Genomic DNA, 17,041 nt, shown 5'->3' with positions numbered 1-17,041 from the left:
GAACTAGTTTTATCAGTCAGCTCCCTTACAAAATTAGTTAATATACGTGTAACATAGGGCAAAAGGCAACTTATTGTGAAATAATATACTTATATAACTGCAAATTTCACTTAACAATTAAATTCTTCGAGAACAACGTAAGTTCTTGTTGATTCATATTTATGTATTAGCTTTATTATTTACATATATTATTTGATAAAAACTTATACCCAGTTAGATCACATTATTTTCATCGAAGAATTCATTTTACTTCATACTGCTTTTCTTTGAAGTAATTGAAAGAGTTTAGAACAATTAAATTTGGGATATATTTTCAAACAGCTCTCAGAGAATAACGCACCATAAAAATTCAAATTGTATTTGCCGCGTAGGTGCGTGCGCATATTCCGATAGAGGGCGGTACATTCGAAGTACATGAGCGATGTGCGGAGCATCTACCGCGGTCAGTTGAGTGCATAGTGTGGTTGGTGCATGGTGTGTATGACGTTTTGTCTCGTTGCATAATCGTTTCAAGCAGCAAGCGTGAGGGAGAGGAGAAAACTGATAGGATAAATCGCGCTGGCAAATACAATCGTGTCTCACGCTACCGTTAATCTCGCCACACTGTCTGACCCTGACCAGGTGATATGCCGAAGGGTGGAAACAAATATTGCTAGTACCAAGAAAGATTCAACCGGATCTTCCATTAATAATTCGATAACGAACAACAATCTTGATACGGTAAACATGTCGACGGTGCAGTCTACTCCTGCTTCTCCGGAGATCGTTCACGTTTTACCCGTGCTGAGCTACCTCAAATATGAGCATTTCATTGCCGGCATATCTGGCGGTGTAGTGGCAACGTTGACGCTGCATCCGCTGGATTTACTCAAGACCAGATTCGCAGGTAAACTAATTCATGTCATGGCTGACAACATTACGTTTCCTGCATACAAATGGCGGGTGTGTGTTCGATTTACTCGACGATACACGTGGTTTACGAGAATTGCACATTATGCAAAGATACTAAGAAATCTTTGGGTCTATTTTATGACTCATTTCTTTGACCCTGGATCATTCGGTTAACGATGGTCGACCGCACATCAAACTAGAACGTTCACGGTAACTGTAAAGTTGAATCGACCAGTCGGCAAAACATTGCGACAAATGGCGTATCTAATCGATAAGAAGAAATAAACCATTGAGGACATATATACGCCATTTGCAATGACAATTTCTAGAATATTAATTCGAACGTTTCGTCATGTAAACGTGATGAGGAAATAGTCATGTGGTATTTTCATTAGTCATTGTTTGAATATACCTGAACTATAAATGGTTCCGCTATTGGTATACCTTGAATATTAGAATTAGAAATGATAGAGATTTTGTAAAAGTTCGTAAACGACAATTATACGTAAAATGTGAGCGGAATTCGGTAACATTTCGGGTCGTTGATCTTACCCGATATTCGATAACAAGGTCAGCCGAGCAAAAGCACGTGGCATCGAGAAGAATCGAGAAGTATGTATTTTCGACTGCTCTCAGAGTACGCGATTATCGATTGGTTTAGCGCTCTCGTGTCATGGTCTTTTAAAAATACAAACGTAATACACGTGCAAGGAAGTGATATTTTCCAATCTTGGCTTTATTAGCTGTTCTTTCGGATGACAATTGATGTACATAATATTATTACAGCTTTAATCGTACATTTAAATTTAAATTTATTACATGTACATTTCTTCAAAGATTGCATCAACCGGTTTATCTGTTATCATCTACAATGTTAATTACAAGATAGAATTAAATTAAATACGATGAAGCAATATTAATTATTACAACTTCTGTTGATCTTTGAGTTTATTTATGTCTAGAAAAATTTTTTTAAATTCAAGCAAAAAGAAAAATGCTATCAAAGCAAAAAGAATAGTAATCTTATCTCTCAGTTTAGAAAAAGAAATATGTTTCAGACATAATTAACTCCAAATTGGAAAAATTTTTAATTGGTTCCTGTTATGTCTCGACGTTCTCAGAATTGATAATGGAAGTTTTCGAATGAAATTATTCAATAATAAAATTTATTTTCCTAGATATGCTATTATCGTCGCTACCGCCTGAATTTTTAATTAACATAATTAAAACCGCTTCCAAAATATCTGTGGACGCAAACATCCGGGGACGACCTTGATACGTGTACAAAAGATCATTAGAGTCTCGTGATTGGGACACAAAATGAAATGGAAAGTAATGGTCCACTTTCGATTACCGTGAGGAATGGAAAGTAGAAATTGCTGTGGTTTCAGTGGGATAAAAAGCGTGTTCCCTGTTTGTGTCTTTCGCGAAATTTACTGTTGGATTTCTTATTCTCTATTTCGCATTATCTGTTTCAAATATTTCCTCTTATTTTATAATTCAAATTTTTGTTATTTATTTTAATTTCCCCGAGTAGCGAATAAAAATGTTTCAACTTATTTTAAATTGTATTTGCAGTAACATGTTACCAGTTGATTTATTTGACTTTGGCACAGACAGTGCAGAGAAAGTATGGTCCAGTTAACAATAATGCCATTGAATGTCTAAATTGATATATGAAACGTTGTATCATCAAATAAGAAGAAATTGATTTATCTGGTGTGGAATAGTTATTCAATTCCCTATCAAAAAGCTTTGATACTCAAGTTTGAGTTTCTTCATCTTAGCTTTCGATTTCGTTATCATCGAAAGGCCGATGAAAATGTAACGAAGGATGCTCGTATACCAATGTATTTTCGTCGTAAAATTCATTGGCTACACACCAAACAGCAAGAAATTCAGCGGATTGCGTCAGAAACACGTGAGAGCGAAGTTTAGCGCGTTTTCTCGTGATTAAAATTATGCTGCCCGAGAAAGTTAAGAAATTTATTGCTTCTGACGTCTTTCTGCTATTAAAAAGATTTTATTTTAGAAATCTATTGTTATATTTTCTTTTCGTAACGACAATATTGTATTTCATTAAAATCAAAGAAATTTATCCCCTCCTATCCTTTGATTTTACAAGTACTAATTTTTACAAATGTAAAATCATTTTAATTTTGTTAATAAAATCTTGCAACGTTGCGATTTGTCTGATTAAAGTATTAGGAAATATTTGTATTAGGAACGATAAGCTGCAACAAAAGTATCTCCGCATACCAACAATATTATTCGCTTTCCATCGCTATTTACAAAGGCAGTTCAAAATACTACTAATGAAACATCATTTAAAAAATGAAATACTAGCGCGTTAGTCACGAGGCAAACGAGACTTCAGATAAACCACGACACGTGATCAGAGAAAAAATCATTAGATTCGTTTATCACCCGGCTCCTACTCGTTATCATTGAAGAAGAAACAACGGATAAAAGTCTTGGACACAATGAATTTTCTTACTCAGAATTTATATGCAAATTATTTACCTTTCTACTTTTCTGTTTCTTTCTTTTTCTAGTGAGCGATGGCCATTCAGAAAAGTCTAAACAGTACAAAAGCTTGCTAAGCGCATTCAAACAAATTTTGAAGACTGAAGGAGTAAGAGGACTTTACAAAGGTATAGTACCAAATGTTATCGGATCTGGAAGTGCATGGGGCTGCTACTTCCTTTTGTAAGCATTATAAATTATTCTACTTTTTGCTGATCAATGATCAAACTACTAATAGAATTTATTTCTCTTTAGCTACAATACCATTAAATCAAAGATCCAAGGGGGAGACGTGGAGAAAGCTTTAGGACCCGCGATGCACATGTGTGCTGCAGCAGAAGCTGGAATTCTTACTTTAATTATAACAAATCCACTTTGGGTAGTAAAGACACGTTTGTGTTTGCAATACAATGAGGATGTGAATCTTCCGGAATCGAAAAGGTACAACGGTACAATAGATGCAATTAGAAAGATTTATAGAACAGATGGAATCAGGGGCTTCTACAAGGTAAGTTAATTTGTTGGAGGAATAGAAACGTTGATTTTACTTGATCTTGTTTCTAACTACATTTATTTTTGTTTCGAAATATTACAGGGCTTTTTTCCTGGAATGTTAGGTGTTTCACATGGTGCCATTCAGTTTATGGTGTATGAAGAATTGAAAAACCGTTACAATAGGCATTTGAATGTTGCAATTGACACAAAACTGGTAAGTTCAGTGGATATTTTATCGGATTGTTTATATATTGTTCTTATACAGCATGCAGAAGTTATTTGTTTCTTTATAGGCTCAACAGTATTATATCATGTTCGCGGCTGTTTCAAAATCGATCGCAGCAGGTCTAACTTATCCATATCAAGTTGTCAGAGCACGTCTTCAAGATCATCACCATGATTACAAAGGCACCGTTGACTGTGTTCAAAAGATATGGAGGTCAGAAGGAACAAGGGGTTTTTATAAAGGCTTATCACCATACCTTGCGCACGTCACACCAAATATTTGTTTAATTTTCCTAATTTATGAAGGATTTTCTGATCGGCTGTCTTAGATTATATTAATCTAAAATTTTTAAAAACTTCGGAGATAAAAGAACGTATTAGTCTCATTTTAAATGTATAATTTACTGAGACACAATTATATTTTGATATTCAATTTTCCCAGCCCTTACATAGTTTGTTATAATTTTTTAGGAGCAATCAGGTTTCTATATAATCTTATTTAACACAGTCTGTACAAGTTTGTAATTTTTTTCTTTTTTTTTTTGTTAGATGAAGGTACATTTAAAAAGTATTACTAGGGGAAAAAATCTGTTACTTTCTTTGACGTTGTAATTTCGTACAGACAGTAAAAGCAATACGTGTTTTAGTAGCATTTTGGCGTACGCTTCTGCCGTGTCCCTGTTTACTTCAAATTAGTAAAAGTCAATCGGGAAAATAATGTTGTTAGTTGACATTGAATATCTCTTTAACGATATAAGTGTATTATAGTAGTGTAATTTATGGGGGAGATAATGTTATTTTGTGGTTGTTAATGACAGCTACTCAAATTTAGACAATATATCTCTTAGGAAAAAGCTACTCATTCAAGCAAATGATATTATTGAAAATAGTTTTGTTGTTCTTAGTAACAGTACTTGATGCAAGGGTTTGAACGATAAATACTTCGATATTTTATTTACGGTTATTCTTGAGAACAAAATGCACTAGTTTTCTATTAGAAAGAAATGAATCCCTTAATACTTCGGTAATTAATATGAATTTTAAAATGACAACCGATATCAATTATAATACTTACTTAAAAATGGTAATAATTTAAGCAAAGATTTTTATTTATTTGACAGTTGTACGCAGAATACTTTTATTTGTTCTTTTATTAAAGAAAATTAAACTGCTCTTCGTACAAACAATGTGTTTATTCGGGCTGGCACTCAAATACATGTATTAATTTTTAAGGTGAAATCATATTTAATAATCTTAGTTATTATAAATTAATATTATCTATATTTTGATTAAGAGCAATTCTAACTTGAAATTTGTACTTCACATTAAAAGGAAAATACAGTATAGTGCAACTATGGATCTTCCCTGTGATCTACTAATCGCAGTGTTGATTCTAATCTCAGTTGAAAATGTTAGTGGTAAAATGTGCATAGGGGTGTAATAATTATTTACAATTTTATCGTTATTTATGTCACCATTACATTTCTTCTATTGCAATGGAATCTAAGTACCTCATACTGGAAAAAAAAAGAGAAATGTTTAAAAGTTTTGTAGAGTCTGGTACTCGAAGCAGCTAAAGTGTAGCAATTAAATTCTCAATGTCATTGCGATTTTCAACAAATACATAATTATTTATGCAAATTATAGTCTTAACTGGATACTTATAACCGATTTAATATAAACTGGCAATAACACTTAATTATTTTACCATGAAATTATTAGCTGTTATATAATAGAAAATCCTTTGCTTATTAACAGAGATTCTTTGCTTTTGTATTTCGACATTTCCCTCTTGGAATCTGTAATGGTAATTGGAAAATTTTGTATGGTTGTGCCTAATGATTGTAGAAACCGCTCGAAGAAGAATATTTATAATCTGGATCGGATTTCTCCAATTAGTTGTTCAAGTATTTTTCTTCGAATCGAGCGGTCATGTTGAAGCGCAGCTAACGTGGCAGTCCTTTCTTCCTTCCTTTTTCAATATTTTTATGGATAAATTGAAGCGCTGTAGCGGGGCCACAGAGGATTATAACGCACCACGGTATGGAAGTGAACGATATTGTGTTTGCGTGGGCGTATTTTGCGTGGATGTAATTACGATTGGGCGGGTCATTTTGTTAAACCACCAGCAGTACGATTTTTGGACGTGTTAAAAAAAAAAAAAGAAAGGAATTTGAATGAGAAACAAACTGTGGTATTGGAACTGTCTGGATTTTCAGAAAGTCCTTTATTCATTTATTTCATGTATCGTTCAATTAACAATGTTAAACTCATCCAAATTATTTTGTATCTTTACTAATAATTTCTTTTCATTTTAATATTTAATGACGTACGATTATTATTTTTGTTTTGTTTCAACGAATAATTTTAATAAATAAAAGGAAACGACAAGAATCGTACGCCGGTTCAATATTTTGGTGCGAATGAAAATTAACATCGTGACCAATTAATTAGTAATTTTCAAGTATTTTTATATCAATCGCGGTATAGAAACGAAATAAAATAAAATGGTATTGCTGGTGGTTAATTGCAGGTTTGAGGGGTGGCGTGGATTTTACAAAGGTTTGAGCGCGAACCTGGCCAGGGTGGTCCCGGCGACGGTGATCACGTTTGTGGTGTACGAAAATGTTTCTCGGTTCCTTCGTCGCTGGAGGGATGAAGACAGAACATCGCTGCCTTTTATAGTGAAGGAGATCGAGAATTAAATAATTATTTGATTCAAGTCAACACTGCCAATTGATCGAAACAGAATGGTTCAATTATTCAATTTTGCCGCTTTAATTTAAATGGAGCACCCCGGAAGTCGAGTGTTCCAGTTAAATTAGAGTTTTAATAAAAATTTGAAAATTAACTGTATTGCATTTTGACTCGAAATAATTTATTTATTTAAAGTTTCGCCGCCTCAATTTAAGCGGAGCACCCCGGAAGTCGAATCGTATCTCGAAAAGGAAACTCCAGTTTGAACTCGAAAAAGAACTCGCAGTTTTCATGGTGTTTTTAATTAATTGGCAAAGTTTGAATAATTGTCATGATTATGCTCGACGAAAATTTTGGTTAAATTGCAGAAGAACGGAACAGCATGCATTTAATTAATTCCAATCATTTAACGAGTTGCATCTGCAAGATTTAGACGAGATTTTCTTTCACAAACGTCGTACTTGTATCCATATGGTTATCATGTACGATCAAACCACATATTGCATCGTTATTATTGAAAGCAATTGTAAATACAGCAACCGAATTGTTACCATTGATCAGAATTTCATTTATCTCAAGTTTTTTCGAACGTTATCGATTTTACACTATACCCCTACGAATTGTTCGACCGGATATGATTTAAATGCACACTACGTACATAAAATTGCGAATTTTACAAAGTGGAATTGCAACAAGCGTTGGAAACATTGTACGGTTGTTAAGTTTCACTTAATTCGTACCAATTGGATTATTTTAAATTGTATTTATTTTCAATTGGTTCGAACAACGATACATAGGATAATTGAAAAAAAAATCGTATCCATCGGTGTGAAACAAAATTGGATGCAGTTTCAGTTTTAATTCCTTTGAAATGAATTTTCATGCCAACTTTTTATTATTCTAATTAACGATTGTATGACGTGAATGATACTTGTAAACACTTGTTCAAATATTCATAAATCCGGAACACTTTAGTTCCTGAATCATGCGTATTTATTATTAAATTCTGGATTTATGATTTATTTATACCGAGGCGAAAGCATCAGTAAACCTTTGGTGTTAATTGTCATGCAGAATCATTTTAATGTTGTATCCATCATCAATGCTTAATAGGATACGTGACTTAATGCTCTTTATTTATTTCATGTAAATGCGATGTACAGTTTCGATGTTTATTCAAAAATCATTTGCAGTGACTGTATGAGAAGTTTCAATCTTCTGAAAAATATGAAGGGTAATTAGATGCTCGTTACGTAGTACGTAAGTATCTTCATTTCATTTCTTTGTGGGATAAGAATTACTTAAGCCTCTCGCTTATAAAAAAGATGATTTACGTGAAAAGTAATGCGTTTATTTATTTTCATACTTTCCAGGGAAATCTTTATCCTATCCTGGATCAACACCTCATAATCATTCATTCCTGAAATTGGATCATTCAAGACAGATAGGGTTAATAAATTTTAACACGAGTTATAAAAAAAAAACAAATTTTAATTACTTACATTAAAGTTTATAAATTATGCATAATTTTTCTTTCAGCAATTAATAATAATAACGAAGCTCTTCGAGAGAAGAAATAATGGCACGTGTTTTTGATGGAATAAAGATTATAACATTATTGCTCTTGTAAATATAGTTTTTTCAAGAGATTAATGAAGATTGCATTAATATTATGGCATGCTTAACTAATGATACTGAGATCGTGGTGGCTTATCAGAGCTAATGGACTTTGAGGACATTTTTTGTACTGGTCATTGCAGTCTTCCGCGTACTCAGCCTCGACGATGCTGCTTGGAAGGTGTTCATCTTGCGAAGAGGATGGTCTACGACAAAATAAATGCAACGATAACCCTTTTTATCCCCAATTTTGTTTTTCCAAGTAAGTTTATTTCGCAGCATCAAGACTTTAATTTATTTTCTTGATTCTGACACACTTTCATTATTAGGGCAGATACTCACGTGAACAAAATTCGCAGTATGTCACCCATCACTCCGTTATCAGTGAAAGGTTGGTGTGCAACTTCACAGATCATTTTTAACAAACAATTCTCTCCAGAAAACCCAAAACTGGTAAAATATTATTATTTTCATCATTCTTTTATACAGTCTGTTAATCAGTTTCCTTACCTTTCTAATTTGTTTATAATAATTTCATATGCTATTCGTCGATCCAAGCTGCGTTTTCTCAAAGGTAAATCGTCCAGGTAATCGGTGGAATTCGCCAGCCCTGGTAGGCCATAATTTGCTTCAAAGAAGAAGGACGTCTGGATGGATTTGTTGGGGATGTTGATGGGCAGTCCGATAGCAAAGAATATCTGTAAATGCAAAATTAATTTTATATTATTCGGTAAATCTAGATGATGAAAATGTTAATTTTATTATTTTGTTTTTTGGTACTTTACCCCCATACCACTTCCGTCGGGGAATGTTACTGATCTGAGGTGTCTAGCTACCCCATGTGTGATGTTTTTCACCCCAGAAACCCTCGACAGCAACATCAGACAGCACACTAAGAGAATGTACATTATTGTTGAATATCTGAAAGCCACAGGACACATCAGTCATTACTATCAAGGTGCAAATCATTTTTCACTGATTAAACAAAATTTAAACGAAGCAACAAAATTTCTTTTTAATTTTTAACTTCTATCTCTTTTTGCAATTTATTTTATCAACATTTTATACATTTCACTCCTTTCAAATCCTTTAAAAATTTTACGGTTTGTCAGCCAATGTTTGTGATTTTACGACCTCGTAAAATCACAAATCAATTTGTTCGTACAGAAAGATCGAGATTTCTAATTTCCACTTTCAGATTTACCCAATCGAGACCGCAATATTAATCAATTAAAATCGACGAGTGTATTCAGGATCGTTAGCTCCATTAGTTTTTTTTGAAACAACATCGCGAACAAGCGGAGCCGGAACGTTCCAACGATTTATAAACTTCCCATCAGCGTTAAAAAAGAGATCGTAAAAGTTCGCAGTGGTCTAATAATTACCTGCGTTAATGAGCCGTAACCGGGGCTATTCGCGTCCACGTGTAAACTCAGGATGCCGTTGTAACTTTTTAAATGGGAAGGAAGGCGATAAAGATACATCGTAAAAATTCAATTTATCTTATTATTAACATATTTTCAAAGAAAAATTTTGCAGTAATTATTAATTAAAAGTAGTATTGTTTGGGTTGAAATAGATTTAAAAATAGGTAACACGCTTGTACCAGCTCGCGAATATTAAAAATAAAAATAAATATTATTTTAATTCAAAGGAAAAATATTCCACGTACATAGAATGTTAAAGGATTAATTTATGCCTGGAACGTCTTGCTATCTATTTTCCTAAATCCTCCCCTAGCAGGATCACAAGGGGATGCGTTTATCATCGGTGGGTCGCTTAAAACGATACAGCCGCGTACAGTCGCAGCCGGATCAGTATGCATTAGCTCGAGATTGAATTAATCATTGAATCGTAATGCGGCTGTTTCTGCGTTGTTTAGCGCATTCCAGATTCAATGGCGAACTTGTAATTATACTCGAGGACTTTGGCCCCGTCGCATCCGCCAACCTCCGTTGGAATAACGTTCTAAAGCTACTACCCCTGTGTTTGCCGCGGGGGTTGGAATATCTGGGGCGAACTTGTGCTGCTGGAAACGCACGCACCCCATTTACACAGATATAACCGGTGAGATACATCATTGATTAGCAACCCTGCGAATTTACCGCTACTGAATTTCTCTGTACTAATTTGCCAAATGATTTTCATTTATTCATTGTCAATTTGTATTCCCTCTATTCTCTGTACTTACCGTTTGAAATTTCTTTTTCTCTGTCTCTGTATAACAAATCAATTTTATGCGCCAGTTGTACAGAAGCAGTGTACGAAAGAATAATCATTTCCATGTATATTGGAATATTGGGCTGCTAACACGAGCGAAAACTGTTTTTACGGTATCAATAATTATCACACCATCTATTTAACGATTGGAAGTTTGAACGACGATAATGAATAATTAGAGCAATTTAATTTGGGTTCATCGCTCGAGATGTGAAGTTAAAAAATCACACAATGCAAAGAGTAAATCGAATATAAAAAAAAATGGAATAATAAAAAAAATTTGTTAACACAGTTGGTATTGATAATAAAATAAATATCAGTAGCAAATGGAAAAATTGAATTATACTTCAGAAATTGTTAAAAATGTAAAGGATTAAATGATCCATCGATCAAGAACAGAGGATCTCGAAAGGGAAAGGAGAATCCACAGAATCCCGCTGTTGGGGTTGGAACGTGGAACAATTGCAACCCCTGCTGCACGAGCTGCAGTTTCCAAGATTGTTCGACCGTCGGTTTGCAGATGGCGGACGGTGGTTGGTATCCAGGAACTCCAGCCCCGCCCATCTAATTTGAACGAGAACCTTTTTGGCTTTGTTCCTTGGCAAGGTCAAAATTTTCGAAGATTAACCATCCTCTCATTAATGAGCTTTGATTAAAATTCGAAAATGTACCTCAAGAAAAATGAATTAATTAGCTGACAATTAATACCTCCAAAGACTGACAGACTAAAAATTTCATTATTATAAAATTAAAAAAAAGATGAAAGATTGATTTTCTCTTCACTTGTTTTAAATATAAACGAAGAATATTCTTAATAAAAATTTGAAGATTTACGAAGGGATGCAGTGCCCAATTATTCTATTATAAGAATAGAGAAGAATTAATAATTGATGCTAGAATTGTGACTGGAAAGCAATCGCTGGATTTATCATCCTCGTAAAAAAACAGGCAGAAGAATAAAAATTTCATGCTCAGCTTGGAGGAGACAAGCGCAGAAAATATTTTCCTGTTTTTCTGTTTCTTTTCATGCATAATTTATAACGGGAATGAATAATCAACGAGGAAGATAGCAAACCCTGTTTCGATTGTTAATAAAACAACGAACACGAAACGAAGCCGAGGGTTTTATTTTGTTCTTTTCCCTCAAGATTCGGTCAGTACGACGTTATGAAAGCGTTTAAAATGATAATGACCGAGTGGTTCATTAGCTAGGATCGTACGAACGTGACTTATCATATTCGCCGACGGTAAAAGCATTTCTGGCGTTGCTAATTAAATAAAGTGACGAGTTTCGGTTGACTGGCAAACAACGGGATTACGCAGTGCTTGTAAGGTGTGTGCCTGGTGAGAACAGAGAATACATCCCTACGGGGGTGTCATGAGCTAGGATCTGCGGAAATGGATATGATCCTTTTGTTTGCCGTGGAGATTTCGCTAACGGAAGGCGGAGGCGACAGGGAACAGCTGTAAAACGGATGTGGTTAATGTGACTTAAGAATTAAATTAACTCGCCTCACTTACGAAAACTTAATAACTGCTGTAGCCTCGGAAGATCATACATTCATCAGGAAGAGGGAGAGAAATAATAAAACAGTCAACCTTTTATCAGATTCTCAGAATATTTAATTATAAAAACACAGAGATTTTCAAGAGAATGCCATTGGATTTCGATCGATCAACCGATTGACCTGTGTCTCAAGATTCTCCAGTACGATTAATTCCAAGTTACACAGATTTCAAGCACGTCCCAAGACTCACCGCAGTAGCGAATAGAACAACATTAAGTACCTAACCAGAATCCGCGGTGTGGGACTGCCTTAGGCTGCGTCGAACAACTTCCCCTTTCTACCCCGAAACTTGGAGGGTTGCTTTGAAGACTCACGAATCGAAACGATTATGAGCTTCCTCGGACAGTCCCAGAATTGGCTTAACCCTCCGAACACCTGCATACACTGTTTAATTAAATTTACAAATTATTATTCAATAGAGGCCTCTCAACCCCTCTAGCATCGTAAATCAATTCATTTCGAAATTGCATATATCAATCTAAACATTCAATTACAATAGGGAATTTCATTTGAGAAATTGATCGTCCTGCATTTTCGTAATTAAAAAAAAATAAACACTCGATTGGTAAACACCGTTTGCTGCAATCAAATCAGTATTCGTAAAATAAATTTCATTTCTGTCGTGCGATAAATCAGAACTGTCGATGATTGTATTATTTTCAAAATTAGAGGATTCACGGATCATTCTGAAATATATATAGGATGTTTCAAAAAATAAAATTTTTTAACTGCACTTTGTTTGAAACATCCTGTATAATTTTCGAGCACACGAGGTCAAAATGTTTCGTTATTCTTGTTTCAAACGATTCGGTAGAATTTTCAAACGTCCCCCATGCGAGTCATAATAATTGGACAGGGAATATTAAAGGTGTTAACGGTATTTTCCAGGATCCAACGGTGTCACGTTGGTTGTCGACACAGCAGCGAGAAGCGAAAGAAAATTTCGCCTCTTTCCGCGGCGCGGATCACCCAGGAAAAAGTGTACGGTAAGCGTTTATTCCGCTCGAGCCGGCCACCGAGCCGTAATTCACGCGAGCCACCAGTCGTCAGTCCAACGTGGTTATTATCAAGAGAAATTACTTTCAGCCGGAAGAATCACGCTCACGTTCCCGTCAGGTGCGTGTACACATTTTTGGGTAAGTTAATACGCCCAGTAAATTAGCCTTGCGCCGAGAGAAAAAGAAAAAAAGAAGAAAGAGAGTCTCCTCTTTTCCAGACTTTTCATAGCTTCTCTCTCGTTCTTTCTGCTTACACTTCATTATTTTTTCTTTGTCTTTATTTTGAAATGGTATCCTGAAAAGGTTCTTTCTCAGCGGATTCGTGGTCCAAAAGAGACCTCCGCGATAACGCACGCCTTTTGCGTCACTGAAATTTTTCTTTTTTTTTAAATTTCATTCCCAATCCGTTGCTTGTCGATATTTTAATTGGAAACACTTAACGATTCGTCGAAATTCACCTGATATTCGTGTTTTTGTTATTCCACTCGATAATTCGGTTAACGCTTTAATTACGAATTCGATTACATACTTGCGAATAATAGGCGCTTAATCCTTTATGGTAATTCTCTGTACCGGTGCATTGCACTCAACAAGTAGTTTGTTAATTTATTGTACTCAACAAGTAGTTTGTTAAGTCTTGACAAACGTACGGTTATTCAAATACGAATCAATTTCGCGTCAGCCGGGTAATTTCTAAAGAGTCATTAACAACGAAGAAATAATGAATTTTCGGCTGAAAGAACTCGAAGAGGAAAATTTACTAAAAAGAAATGGGGGGGAGGATTTCGGGTCGAACGGCGAGGAAACACGTTTACTCGACCTCGATTCTCGTTGGCCGGTTGAAGGGGGTTGAAAACGGGGTTCCACTTGTATCCTCGCCATCTGCAGCCACCATCACGTCTGTACATACTTGGTTAAAGGGCTGACAAAGCTAATTTTGTAAAGTGTGCGTCTGGGACTGGACGTGTTAAACTGGTAACGGACGTGGAAAGAAGAGGGTGGCCACCCGCAGGGCTTATGGTGCGGGCACCGCTCGAATAGAGTTATTCTGGAAAATATGGGATTGAACCCGTCGCCGGAAATGGAGAGGGAATCCTGAAATATGCAATCCACCGGTTGTTTGCTTCAGACGCTTGAAAAATCTTTGACGCGACTTAAACGCGAAAGGGTTGTTTCGTGAATTGAAAATCTTTAGACCGATTTATTTTTTTTTTTTTAAATTTGTAATTTATTTAGAAGGGTAAGGAGATCCAATAACGGGGCTCGTCGATTTTAAGACGAAGGATTTAGCGGTCATTTCCGGCTTCTAATTGTACCAGAAAAATCTCTAGAGAGATATATCGGATTAAGAGCTGACGAGGGTAATACTGCGGGATACGTGCCTCGAATGGCGGATGTTAATATGTCTTAGAAGAGTAATAAAAGCTACCAATAGTGGACGTAAACCTGTCAGCTATCAAATTGCTTCTTTATCGAATAGATAGACATTCTTTCCAATCGAATCGCATATAGTAAATTAATCCCTTTGATATTAAAAGGCTCTTTTGTACCAGAATTTCCAACGAATGACTGCATTTTAATCGAAATGAAAATTTCTCGAAACTCCTGAATTCCATGATTGCTCGTATTAGCTCATTTCGTCTACACGTGGTTCTAATGAAATAATTAGGCGACACGATAGATGGCTGGTATTACAAATTCACAGTGAAATTAGTTTTGTACTGGCGGTGTAAGAGGAGGAAATTCGAGGCAACCACTGAAATATGCAATTGCCGGTGAAACGATATTGCCCGTCGAAGCGAGGAACTCGAGAAGTCGATCGTTCTTCTCGCGAATCAACTTCAATCTGTCGTCGAAAGCGTGGAACGCTATTGGAGTAGCTCGTTTCTCGAAATAATCGATGTTACATAGCATAAAGACGACGGTCCCGAGAAAGAGTTGTTCGAAAAGGAGAAAAAAATTCCACGGACCGATTACTTTCGACCGGTTGCAGTCGTTAATGACCCTTTGGAATCGATACCCCTTCTTGTGATCGATTGCTCACGACAATTATCCTCGTTTTCATGGATGTTGGTTCCAGTTAGCGAGTTAAAGCTCCCCTTTATTGCCAATAATTCTTCCTCAAAGATCTCCTCTCGTTTAACGTTCCACTTTGTTGCATGTAACAGTTTTCTTATACGCGTAACGATCAACTGATCGATGAGAAATTAATTGATGAATGGTTTTCAAAGTAAAAGTGCCCTTATGGTATTCGAAAAGGTAATTGCATTCCGATATACGGATGCTAACTAACGTGCAATCATCGACGACCATTGCGAGGCTTTTGTCGTCCGTGAACTTCCCGGATTGTAATTTTGTCGTAGATTAACTTTCCCGGTTCGCGATCCGCTTCCTCTGTCTTTGTGTTGGAAAACTTTTACTCCAATCATTGGCACGGAACTCGCCTCGAAATGAGACGGACATTACCTTTCGTCGAATACTTTCCGTTCTCCTTTGTCTCCTGTTCGAAATTAAAATTGAAATTGCTCCACGTTATTTCTTTCTTCTTAGGTAATCGCTGGTCCATTTAACGAGCTTGCCTCCTACAGATGGTCACCGGTAAATTTATAATTAAACAATGAAATAAAATTAAACGAGATTGCAATCTCTGTTACGTCCGAGCGTTCAAACGTTTGCGATGGAATAGAGTAGATCCTTTCTTTCCCCTAGAACGAGTAATCCTTTCGAGAAGCTCATTGCCACACCCTAAATGTCCCTAGACAGAAAGGATGCTTTCGCCAGTCAGAAATCGTTTGCGGGATCGTAATCAAAGTGTCCGTGGCAGAAGAGCAGAGTTCCGGCAAATGAAAGTTTCGTGGTTTCGTAGAACGATGGAGCGACGGGGGTGGTTTAGCAAAAAGACGAAACGGGGTGGAAAGGATGGCCGTTGGCAGCGGTGGATGGACGCGGTTTGTTTAAACGAAATGACGCAAGGCTCGTAGATATACGCGGTGGGAAATGCAATTTCTCTCTGGTCTGCTCGACCGGCTACAATCAACCCCAACCATCCCGGAGGCTCTTTGTCCCTCTACCTTCCCTTTTCATCGCCGTGCCAACCCTCACTTACAACTCGTCCCTAAACGAAATCTATTCGCTGTTCACCACGATATGCGGATTACCTTGCAAACTGTAAAAAAAAGAGCCCCATGATTGGGGGATGAAGATTGAAATATCGTTTCCAGCTATGCTTCTTTCTACATTTTCCATTGTACCAGGGGTGTACTTTTGGTACTTTGATGGACTTGGACTTTATAAATTATATTCCAAACAGAAGCACCCTGTTTCAAAATAAAAATTGAGAATCAAGACTCTAGAGGGGGTGCAAAAGTGTTTACACCATTACTCTTTGATCGATATTTTGTTATAAATTGTATAACAAATAAAGGATCAACGGTGTAACCGTGATGTTTGATCGAGTGGAAAAATAAAGGCATCAAGAGTGAGATGAACTAACAGAGTCTGGCATCGATTTTCGTTTCTCGTTGGCCAGAAACTCCGGCCAACCGCTACCCTCCCGGAACTGTCCGGTTTGGTAATCAACGTACCAAGAGGGTTTAATCGTGACCGCGGCGGCTTTATTTTCAGCCTGACCCGAACTTGAATCCTATCAGATTGCCTCATCGTTGCGGAATACACCGGTCGTCAGCTTAGCGGTTACACCCGTGACTCCGATGTCCTGTAACTCTTTGAAGTTGAAACGCCTACAACCGAATCCGATTGGTTTGTTCTTGGTTTCAGCTTGATTACATTCCCCGATTAATTCTC

At 36.3% G+C, this 17,041-nt stretch overlaps 2 protein-coding genes across 4 annotated transcripts; one reads left to right on the top strand and one right to left on the bottom strand.

The window, feature by feature from the left end:
- The first annotated feature begins 431 nt into the window (after positions 1-431).
- On the top strand, positions 432-7,463 carry LOC117606328 (solute carrier family 25 member 32). 2 transcript variants are annotated; one of them, XM_034328675.2, is made up of 6 exons: positions 432-886; positions 3,447-3,600; positions 3,673-3,925; positions 4,013-4,126; positions 4,206-4,351; positions 6,671-7,463. In XM_034328675.2, the coding sequence occupies exons 1-6, from the start codon at positions 727-729 to the stop codon at positions 6,840-6,842; spliced, it is 999 nt and encodes a 332-aa protein (XP_034184566.1). In that variant the 5' UTR covers positions 432-726; the 3' UTR covers positions 6,843-7,463. The 2 variants fall into 2 exon arrangements, with proteins under 2 accessions (XP_034184566.1, XP_034184567.1); XM_034328676.2 differs by lacking the exon at positions 432-886 and adding an exon at positions 921-1,503.
- A 1,052-nt stretch (positions 7,464-8,515) lies between these two features.
- LOC117606331 (uncharacterized) lies at positions 8,516-9,715 on the bottom strand. 2 transcript variants are annotated; one of them, XM_034328681.1, is made up of 5 exons: positions 9,656-9,715; positions 9,237-9,372; positions 8,962-9,149; positions 8,794-8,901; positions 8,516-8,657 (listed from the first exon to the last, which is right to left on the bottom strand). In XM_034328681.1, the coding sequence occupies exons 2-5, from the start codon at positions 9,357-9,359 to the stop codon at positions 8,516-8,518; spliced, it is 561 nt and encodes a 186-aa protein (XP_034184572.1). In that variant the 5' UTR covers positions 9,360-9,372; positions 9,656-9,715. The 2 variants fall into 2 exon arrangements, with proteins under 2 accessions (XP_034184572.1, XP_034184571.1); XM_034328680.2 differs by lacking the exon at positions 9,656-9,715 and having other exon boundaries at positions 9,237-9,392.
- Between the last annotated feature and the right edge of the window lie 7,326 nt (positions 9,716-17,041).

The sequence above is a fragment of the Osmia lignaria genome, chromosome 1 (assembly GCF_051020975.1).
Source record: "Osmia lignaria lignaria isolate PbOS001 chromosome 1, iyOsmLign1, whole genome shotgun sequence".
Classification (NCBI taxonomy): domain Eukaryota; kingdom Metazoa; phylum Arthropoda; class Insecta; order Hymenoptera; family Megachilidae; genus Osmia; species Osmia lignaria.
This window is presented reverse-complemented; position numbering and strand designations above follow the sequence as displayed.